This window comes from Eurytemora carolleeae, unplaced genomic scaffold (assembly GCF_000591075.1).
Source record: "Eurytemora carolleeae unplaced genomic scaffold, Eaff_2.0 scaffold1329, whole genome shotgun sequence".
NCBI lineage: Eukaryota > Metazoa > Arthropoda > Copepoda > Calanoida > Temoridae > Eurytemora > Eurytemora carolleeae.
This window is the reverse complement of record NW_019397221.1, coordinates 14292-25520: the sequence shown is the minus strand read 5'-3', so window position 1 is coordinate 25520 and position 11229 is coordinate 14292. Positions and strand designations below refer to the sequence as shown.

The window sequence follows — 11229 nt, the reverse complement described above, 5'->3', positions numbered from 1 at the left end:
ACCCCCTAGCCTTTATGGCTAAACGCTTAATACCTGTAAGCGCATGCAGAATAAGAATGCAGAGTGCAAAACTACGCAGGGTTACAGGATACTCTGCTCTCATCTTCGAGCCCTTGACTTTGTCAGAAGTTCATTGAAAGAAGCTTGATGGTATATCTAAGGCAGATTTTGCAGACAAGTTATGTGTTCTGCAGATACCTGGAACTTTTCTTTAAGCTCTGCAATCGTACTCGGCAATTTAGAAACCCTGTCCCCCCAGGGTTTTACATCTTTCATCTGCTTTATAAAACCTTTTTTGATACTTCACACTTTCTCAGTTGCATCATCAAGCCTAAACATCCATCATAAACTTTAATTATTATTTTACTCCTAAAATGCTGATAAATCAGGATATTAGTGTACCAGGAGAAAAAGGAGAATAAATTTCTAGGCTAGATTTATTTAGAATTTCTAAAAACATGGTGAATAAATATGGTTTTTAAGCATTGATAATAAGCATTGAAAATAAGAGTGGGTTATTGCCCCCAGCAACCCCCAGCATTTGGCGCCCCCCCCCTTTTAGCCTTCTCATTTTTGACTTTATCACCGTGAAATTTTTTGACTTTTAATAAATGGTAATTTAAATGATTTTTTTTATATTTTTTTATATGCATACAGGGCGGTAAAAAGTCAGGAGTGTGTAAAAAACTAATAGCCCATAACTTTTTTATGACTAAAGCTAAAGATCTGAAAATTATATTTTTGAAAATCCCTTGAGAAAAAGATGTAGAAACATGTTTCACGCTTTGATATTTGTTAAGAAATTACATTTTTGACATTTTTTTTGACATTTTTTGGACATTTTTTTCAACCCTCCCTAATACCCAAACTATTATTATTGATCTATTTTTTTTAATGAGCTGGCCTTGATAATTGGCCTATGAACATGCATTTAAACCCTATACATATTCTCTAAGGATTTTTTTAAGGGGGACATTTTATTACCTTCTCTTTAACACCTTAATATCAGGGGATGCATAGTTATGTTCTGCAAGGATCTGTGTAGAGGTAACAGAGACTACTGAGACTGGTCTGGGAAAAACACTGTGGGTTTAGCATTTCTTTAATTTTTTCATTGTCTACTGCATTAGAGGTCTAATATGAGACCATAGGAATAATAATACCCTTTTTTAAATGCATAGGATGCATAGATGCATAGTTTATATACATTTTATATATCGTTAACGTCATATATTCATATATACCATGAAGCATAGGATGCATAGATGCATAGACTTATATAAAAAATATATACAAGTTTATATATGGCTGCATAGGATGCATAGATGCATAGACTTATATAAGAAATATATACAAGTTTATATACGGCTGCATAGGAAAAAAACTCAAAGAAGCATATTGAAGTCTTTAAACGAAATTTACGTTTGATTTTAGACCTGTAAATGCACTTGATTTCTGAAATATTTTAAAAATGGATTTGTGGAAAATTCCCTAGAATTTTCTGAAAATTGAGATTATACTTCAGAAGACTGCATATTAACATATTCTGAAGAAAGAGTTTAGGTGTTATAACCTGAAACCTGATGGTTCATTTCCAGCAGTGTGTTGAAAATAGTGTTTAATTTACAAACGAAAAAAACAAGTTCAAAGAACCATAAATGCGAGAATAAATTGACTAAAAAAAGTCATGGGTGTCAAAACTTTTGGTTGGAAGAGAGCTCAGTCTCTTCAAATGAAATTTTTATTTTTTGTTCACGATTCCTGCTACGTAATCGAACCCAGTCAGGGTTGAAGAGAGCTTTGATCAGGGGAGGAAAAACTTAACCCTATCTCTGCTGGGGTACTTGAAAACCAGGATATGCGGGGGGGGTCAATTTGACCCCCCCCTCTAAATCCCATGTTTGATGTCCAAATATGACAAATGATACATCATTGGAAAGCTCTTGTGTTATATACATCTAAATGAACCTTTTATAGAGTGGAATCCATTACATACATCTAAATAAACCTTTGATAGAGTGGAATCCATTATATACATCTAAATAAACCTTTTATAGAGTGGAATCCATTATATACATCTAAATAAACCTTTGATAGATTGGAATCCATTATATACATCTAAATAAACCTTTGATAGAGTGGAATCCATTATAAACATCTACAAAAACCGTAAAAATATTAATTTATCAAAGACTTGAAATCGCTTTAAACCTTAGAAATTATTTGCAACATTCAGTAGGGTTCTGCCATTTATAGAATATTTTCTGCCATTATTTTGCTTAGAAAAATACCAGAGATATGAAATATTTTGTTTAAATTTCAATTAATTGAATAAAACCATGCACATTTAAAATTCTGAACGAATCATTTGTATCTCCGGAAATTTTGAAAAAAAGGCAAATTACATCTTAGAAATGGCAGGTTTAGGGCTAATTTGTTATTATTATTATAGATGTGGAATAATACGATTAATAATACGATTACGAAGCTTTTAACGTGACCACGCAAATCTGCCCCTTTGGTAAAAGTAAATTCAACCTATATGAAGCATAAAGTCTGACCGCGTCAGCCTTGTTGCACCGGCTAGTCCTATCCATAGAGCTGGGTACTGTACAAACTGGGACCGGAAAGGTTGACCCGGCTCGGAAATTCAAGTGTACTACGGCTGCCCGTGTGACGATTGTGAATCGGACATTCCACTTTGAAAATCTAAAGTTCCTTGAAATTACGTCTAAAGACCCTTTAACGGGACACCCTGTAGGTTAGAGTAGAGGCAGCTGGATTACTGGCGCAGATTACATCACCCTGGATATCAGAGAACCATTGTGTATTAGGTTAGTTAATAGTTGGAGACACTAATATTATTATACTTGAGATAATTGAAGATTTACTACTCCAAGTGTTTACACCATTTCAAGACAATTTTAGACATAAAAACTAATGTTATGACACTTGCCGATATTTATTTATGAATTTTGATTGGTCAACGCATAAAATCTATCTATGTCTCTAAGAAATATTGATTGTTTGATTGCGAGAAAATAATTTTTTTATGATTTATGTGAACTAATGATTTTAAATGTTTTAAAATTTTCATAAATAATTTTCAGTATTTTCCTATTTAACAACATTGCGCTGAAATAGCTAAAACACAAGTACGTTAGTGGTCGCAGAGAAGTGAACTGATTAAGGGACTCCGGTCGTTTAAGTTTATTATGATCAGTTTTTTATTGTTGAAACATGAAACATTGGTAAATATTAAATTCCTAGAAACTATTTTCTCTTTACTTTAATATCGAAATCGCAGATCGATTACATTTTTTTTTATAATGTACTATCCTTTACTTTTTAAAGGTTGTTAATCTTTGAAAATTAGAAAAAAAACTAAAATTTATTTTTTTAGTTTTTAGTTGTACTGTCTTTATTTTAATTATTAGGCTTACAGGGCGCTTTTTTTTATAAAAATCTAATGTTTTTTGGGGAATGTTTATTAATACATAAACACAAATATAAAATATAAATACTATGGTTTAGTGCGCTTCGCGCCCCATTTTCTAGTTATGACTTTTATTAACTTTCACCTTCTTCAGGCAGCTTTTTTTCTCTTTAATCATAAAAATAAAAAATTTTCTGTTATCATTTAAGGATTTCCATAATTCAAATTTTTTTTAAGTTCTGTCGTTTTGACGTTTATTAGTTACAAACAGACTAAAATGAGAGGTATAGGAAATATCTAAGAATAATTTTCAGCATCAGACTTTGTTTTTTGAGTTTAGTTTAGTCCATAAAAGGAAAAGGGTTAAAAAAAATATTCAAGGTAGAAAAGGCCACTTTAAGGTTATAATTGAAGTTTGATCCGTTGAGAAAAATCTTTTTATTTTTAAGGTTTGAAAAGTGAGGTTCCTAGTTTAGTTTTCCAGTTGACCGGCCTTATTAGAGTCTACTTGGACAAGGAACAGGAAATTAAGGTATGTGTTTTTGTATAAACACCATTTTTGGATACCTCTAATTTTGAAAGGAATGGAGTTTTTGATTCAAACTCAGCTTTTTCATCCCAATATCTCTGAAACCCGATGTCGTAGACCTTTAATATTTCAAATGTACACTGAAAATTACAGTCACTTTAATCTATGTATGTAAACTAAAAATTACAGTCTCTTTAATATATGTATGTACACTGAAAATTACAGTCTCTTTAATCTATGTATGTACACTGAAAATTACAGTCTCTTTAATCTATGTATGTACACTGAAAATTACAGTCTCTTTAATCTATGTGCACGAAATATATTTTCAAGAGGTATAGTGGAGAGTCTAATAAAATATCAACCAATGAGGATGCTTTGCTCTTAGTAACTGCTGCCTTAGCTAATCTTAGCTTTATGGAATCTAGGTAAGTTTTTTAACCCCCCCCCCCTTCCCACTCCATGCTAGGAAAATCCCCAAGACAAAAATATTTTTTAAAAATATTACAAATAACAAATTGTAAAGCTCCTTTATAATATTTAGAAGAAAAAATCGATTAAATCTTTATTTTGAAACACCCTGGAAAAAAATTATCACTTTTATGATGTGTATTAATCATGGGTTACATGTTTGTTCCTAATATTTTGAAAAAAATTTACTTTTAGTTTAAATTTAAAAACATTTCTCAAATATATAAAAGCGGCGTAAATGAAATATGATATAAAAGTTATTTTTATTATTTTTAAAAATATCTAAAATATTCGTTTATATTTAGTGCCTTGGTTGCTATGCAGCTGGAGGGAACAGCGGAGTATATTCTTCAAATTTTAAATAATATTCAGGTTTTTTCATCTCAGGGGGTAGATAGTTTCAAACCCTCCAAACAGAGCCTGACAGTTAGTGTAAGGTTTCGGCCAAATAGTCAAAATTAACGTCTGACAAATTCTTGTTAAATTTACAAAATGACAAGAGCTGCAGACATCATTTACTTTTTTCACTTTTATAATATTTTGAAAATTCAAAATTTTTTATTTTTGAACAAATCCTAACCTTTTTAAAACAATAGACAAATTTTAAAGATTTCAAACCTTACAAGTTACAAATCATGCCGAATTTTCAGGTGTCTTTGTTTACAAGAGATCAGCTAGTCACCATTCTTGCAAATATGTCAGGACTACCAGAATCCAGGTCATTTATTCATTAAACATTAATGGCATTCATTAATCTATTCAGGCTAGTCAGGTTATTTATAGAAAAAGAAAAGTCTTCACAAACTCTGATTTTCTAATCAACATATTTTTGCAACGGAATGTCGTAGATCTTAGATACAGGGTTAGGTCTACACAGGATGAGACTGCAAAGACGACAATTTGACGATATTAAGTTTAATTTACTTCTTAACCGTCTTTAACTTGGTCTTTTAATGGTTGTTTAATGATGTGGTTAGGAAAAAAGAAGTTTAAAGTTGCATACGCATAAGTTTGAAATATCACAGGATTACACGATCAGGTTGCAAAGATATTGGGATTTAAATATTTGAGTTTGTGCAAAGACTTGATTTCTTTATATTTAAATTGAATACCATCTAATTATTTATTTTTTAAAAACATTTTTGTTAAGATATCAGATGTTTTTAGATTAAGTGTTATGCATTTTTTTGCCACGAACAAGGGCTGCAGTTGAAGACTGAGTTTAAGTTTCAATTAATGACGTTTCGGGTAAAATTATCAAAAAAGGTGTTAAATTGTTTTTATTTTCCCACATATTTTTAAAAATACGTGCTCTTGAGATATTTTCCAAAATTCTGAAGAAAAATCTCAAAGCATCTTCTGGGAAACTGAACAATTGAGTTCCTGGAAGTTAAACAAGAGAATTATTTCTTTATCCTTCATCAAATAAAATTTTAAAATCCATTTTCTGGCCATCAATAAAGAGAATTTTTTGATCAAAAACAAAAAAAATTTTACTGAAGGTTTAAAATAACAATGAATAATTTAAAAAAATTTCCTTTGTCATCGTTTCTGAAAGTAAAGAATTTAAATTCGTATTTTTACCAATAAAGATTTTTTTCAGAATTTATTTAAGCATTTTATCATAGTTGCATTGTTTTTGTCAAAATCTGGCTGCAGTAACTCACTATGGGTTCTTATATAAAATGATAGGTGATTATTTATCAAGACACATGGTTCACAACGTGTTGCCCTTAAAACCTTAAAACCTTTGTGAGATGAAAAAAACAATCGATATAACTTTTGAGTTTCCTAGCACTTAATTTTAAGTTGTAAATCTATGAATAGAAGGTACCAGAAAACCTAATTATATTCATTAGGCTTTCATTAATACTTTTTAGATCAAATATTGTTGGAACCGGTGGATTAAAAACTATGATCAAGCAACTTAATATAGAAATTAATCAGGTATTTTTCATCTAATTTATCAAATATAATTTAATCTAATCTAATTTTATCTAACATAATCATAACCTAATCTAATATAATCAAATCCACTCAATCTAATCAAATCTAATCTAATCTAATCTAATAAAATCTAATCTAGTCTAATATGATCTAATCAAATCTTAGCTTATTTAACCCAATCTAATCTAATATTATTTAATCTAAATCAATCCAATCTAATCTAATATAATAAAATCCACTCAATCTAATCAAATCTAATCTAATCTAATCTAATAAAATCTAATCTAGTCTAATATGATCTAATCAAATCTTATCTTATTTAACCCAATCTAATCTAATCTCTTTTAATCTAAATCAATCCAATCTAATCTAATATAATCTAACCCACTCTAATCTAATATAATCTAATTTTAATCTAATCTAATCTAATATGATCTAATATCTAGTTAAAGGGAGTGAACGGCAAAGTATATTAGTTAAAATGAGAATAAAGTACTATGGAGAAATTTTTTAGAATTCATTTGAGACATATAAAACGTTTAATGATGTATAATTACTGAGTTTGAGTGCAAAGTCGAAGTTCAAAATGATCTATTTGAGAATGAAATAACCACTACAAAAAATGTATCAAAAATTCTACAAAAAACTAATTAGATGTTTCGGAACATATTGCTCAATATTTTCTCTTATACGAACCCGCAGCTAAATTCAGATTAGATAGTTCTATTCATGTAACCCCTTCAGTTCTCATACGGACCCAGATCTTAGCTCGGATTGCAAGTAATCCAGCCTATAAACAGGACAACATATTATGACGGAAAGTAGGGCGGATGATAACTCCCCCCATGTATAGTTTATTCAGATTCTGTCCGTTAAAAGATGCCAGCCCAGAAAACATGCTTTTATCACATGATTTGAACTCATGGACGATTTGAACATGTGAAAAACCAAAACCCCCGTTGACCGGGGGTTCTATTTTAAATTCAAGCCAATAGGCAATACACGACTTGACATGAGGGAGGAGAAAATAGGATCGGCCTGAGCTAAAATCGAAGGGTTGGAAGATGGAAGATTAAATCGTTGAACGAGGCAAATAAAAGGCGGAAAGTCTGCCAGAGAGCTCCGTATAATTCCACCCAGTAACCATTCGTGGCATTTGAGATAAGCCCATTATCGTCTGCTAGTTCTGAAAAATTATTTTTTGCGATTCCCATTCATTGGGAAAAGTTCAGTGTTAAAAGAGATAAAATCATGTTTAGATTTCAGGATAATGTGTTTTCTCAAATCTGGTTTCATCAGGAAGATCATCAGTAAAATCATCAGATTCCGGAGAATGGAGGTCAACAAGAATCTCTAAACCAGTGAACAAATTTGACCCATCCCCTTCACCAAGAATACCAAGAACACCAAGAACAACAAGAACACCAAGAACACCCAAGAAAAAATCGCACAAGTTTACCGTCAGCAGTCCGGGAACACGTGAAGCTTGATCTAGGGAAAAATGTCATCCATGACCACAATACAAACTGTACAACCAGTTCTGAATGAAACATGGACAAAGAGACCTCTAGGACCTCTCAGACGTCCATGGAGTGTGAGAGCAGAACTTCAACCAGGACCAGAGCAGCATATCTTGAAATTTCGTTTTTATAATTCTATTGAATTTCTTATTCTTCACAAATTTGTTTGCAGATTTCTACAAATTCTTCAACTGTCGGCTTTTCAATAAAATTCCAGAAAATCTACTGAAAATGTTTATGAACAATGAGAGTTTACAGAAACTAATAACTGAACAAGATTACTTATTTTCGATGATAAGGGTTAATTTTTATTTTCTCAACCTGTTCCCAAACAACTAATTTTTGTTACATTTTTTGTCGTCATAAGTTAAAAATTTTATAAAATCGATTCTCAAAACATATCCACCCAAATGAAAGATTTTGAAAGACAACATAAACTCAGTAATTATACATCATACAAACGTTTTATATGTCTCAAATGAATCCTACAAAATTACTCTACAATACTTTATTCTCAGTTTAACTATCATTCATTGCCGGTCACTCCCTTAAACATATTAAAGAAGACTGAATTTTCTGGTTCTGAACTTGGCGCAATTACAAGAATTTTAAAAAAATCCGCAATTGGTTTGTCAAGGTAAATATACGGTTTAAAGGGACTGTAATGGTAAATTCAGGTGACCCTTAATTTAAAAAAGTGATACATTCCAATACACATTGGTACCTTTTCTCTGATTATTAATGTGGAGGATTTTGTCTCTTTTCTAAGTTTGAAATGTTAATGTCCTTTATTGTTTCTTCACATGTCACTTTCACAGAAAAATAGTAATGAAAAATTACAAATTTTCAAAGTAAAAAAAGCATAAAAATCGGTAAACAGTAATCGGTGTAAATCAGACATAAAAAATAGAGGGGTAAATATACATCTTCAGTATTTTAATTCTGTTCAATCATGAGTTGTTTGGTTATCAAGATCTTTTCTCAAAGTTTTCTACTGTCACTCCCATTAAAATTAAAGCCATACGAAGATAAATTTTTACATCATAAGTTCAAAAAGAAATGCTTTGTAAAATATAAGGATCACTTCAAAACCTTTCATTTAGGGGTTTTAATGGGTTTTTATTGCTGGAAATTGTTTCTAAATGCAGTATTGGATACGGACAATCGTAAGTTTTATCGTTTAAATTGTTGCAATCCATTCATAAACCATAACTTGCTTGAGTCTCTTGAAGAAACATTTTGATTGCATTAGTTAATTTATCCTAACAATATATGGATGTATTTAACTGGATTTAATAATGGAACATTTTCCAATAGCAGTTATAAGTTATGGCTATGAACAAGACTAGTAGAAATAATAAATCTATAATTGTATGTCTCTCTGAGAACCATTTTAATTGGAATGGTTGGATTAATTCAATGTAACCGTTCACTGGAAATATTGTTTTTGTTATCTTAAAAAAATATTCTTGCCAAAGAAAAGTGAACAATCAGAACTGGGTAGAAATAAGGAGGGGAATAGAGTTTGTTAAAATTCCATGTTCACATTTTCGGCAAAAATACTGGCCAAAGCAGAAACTGTTAAGTTGTGTATTTACGATAGATATTGTTTCCGACCTCAACAGTCAAATGTTAAGAACTTCTAACTTCTACTCCTTAGTTCTAGTTATTTTTATATCCTCTTCATGACTAATATAAAACTTCTTTTTCTGCTTCTTTATGATAGGGGAGAGAGTTTAAATGAAAACAAATGAGATATTATAAGCAACAATATGTATTTAACATTGAAAAGTCCAATTTTCATACTGATTTCCTATTAATACTTACATGAGTGTCAGCTATTAAGAGAAGAAATCAAAGTATTGGTTTAGGCCTTACTGATGCTTTACTCAGGGTTGAGTCATATACATTTAAATACGCTTCAACACTTGGAAAACAATTGGAAATATACATACTCTATATAGTAAAAACTGGGGAAAAGATCAAATGCCTAATTTCAAAACACTGGTCACATTGATTGATTTCAATTTTTTAGATTATGTTGTTCTCCAGTGGAGTGTGAAGAGGCTGTTTCCATGGGGGCAGTTGAAAGGTAATTGTTTGCTGGGTAATACTGATTCAATAACTAACAATAGTCAAGTTCTGTTTGCTGGGTAATACTGATTTAATAACTAACAATAGTCAAGTTCTGTTTGCTGGGTAATACTGATTCAATAACTAACAATAGTCAAATTCTGTTTGCTGGGTAATACTGATTAAATAACTAACAATAGTTGAGTTCTGTTTGCTGGGTAATACTGATTCAATAACTAAACAATAGTCAAGTTCTGTTTGCTGGGTAATATTGATTCAATAACTAACAATAGTCAAATTCTGTTTGCTGGGTAATACTGATTCAATAATTAACAATAGTCAAATTCTGATTGCTGGGTAATACTGATTAAATAACTAACAATAGTCAAATTCTGTTTGCTGGGTAATACTGATTAAATAACTAACAATAGTTTTTTAAGTGTTTTAATCTCACAATTTGTATATGCTTTCTTGCAGTAGAAATGCGCATATCATTTTTGCGGTTAAACCACAATTGAAAATAATGAATTGCCCAAATTATAGATATTTATTTCTAATTCATATTTGAACAGACAAAGCTTTAAAGAGCACCTTTGTGAAACAGGCATTGCCATCCTTGAATAGAGGGTAACGTGAAAATAGCCTTATATAGTCCTTTTAAACCCTTTAAACTCCGAAAAAAAAACTAATCTTATGATCACTATAAAAGAACTTAATATTTAGAGAATGAATTTTCTATAAGTTTGTGGTTTTCATTTTACTTGAAATGTCTCATATTTTTTTTGAATAGATTAGTTCAACTTTGTGAATGTCCAGCGTCAAGAAACTACAGTGATTCAGTTCTAGTCGCGGCGTTAGCAGCACTGAGGTAGAGTAGAGTAGAGTAGAGTAGAGTAGAGTAGAGTAGAGTATAGTAGAGTAGAGTAGAGTAGAGTAGAGTAGAGTAGAGTAGAGTAGAGTAGAGTAGAGTAGAGTAGAGTAGAGTAGAGTAGAGTAGAGTAGAATCAATGAATTAATTTTTAGGAAAATGGCCTCTTTCATAACCCTTGATGTATCTGAGAGTTTTGTTGGATCAAGTTTGGTGGATTCATTTAACGAGTTGAGCAGAATTCACGAGAGTTATGTATAGGGTTTGGGCACATTTTTTGTTGTTGAAACTGTTCATTCCACGTTTGTTGACTCTACCTTGATGTTCCACGTTTGTTCTTTTAAAAATCGTCAATTTTCAAAAGTGTTGGTTACATTTTTTTTAA

General features: G+C 31.0%; 1 protein-coding gene across 2 annotated transcripts; it reads left to right on the top strand.

The window, feature by feature from the left end:
• The first annotated feature begins 4750 nt into the window (after nt 1-4750).
• LOC111712839 (protein inscuteable homolog) lies at nt 4751-11229 on the top strand. Of its 2 annotated transcripts, XM_023487578.1 has the most exons (8): nt 4751-4808; nt 5087-5154; nt 6317-6383; nt 8467-8540; nt 9007-9069; nt 9939-9995; nt 10767-10844; nt 11000-11229. In XM_023487578.1, exons 1-8 carry the CDS (start codon nt 4755-4757, stop codon nt 11103-11105), a joined length of 567 nt encoding a protein of 188 aa, XP_023343346.1. In that variant the 5' UTR covers nt 4751-4754; the 3' UTR covers nt 11106-11229. The 2 variants fall into 2 exon arrangements, with proteins under 2 accessions (XP_023343346.1, XP_023343348.1); XM_023487580.1 differs by lacking the exon at nt 9007-9069.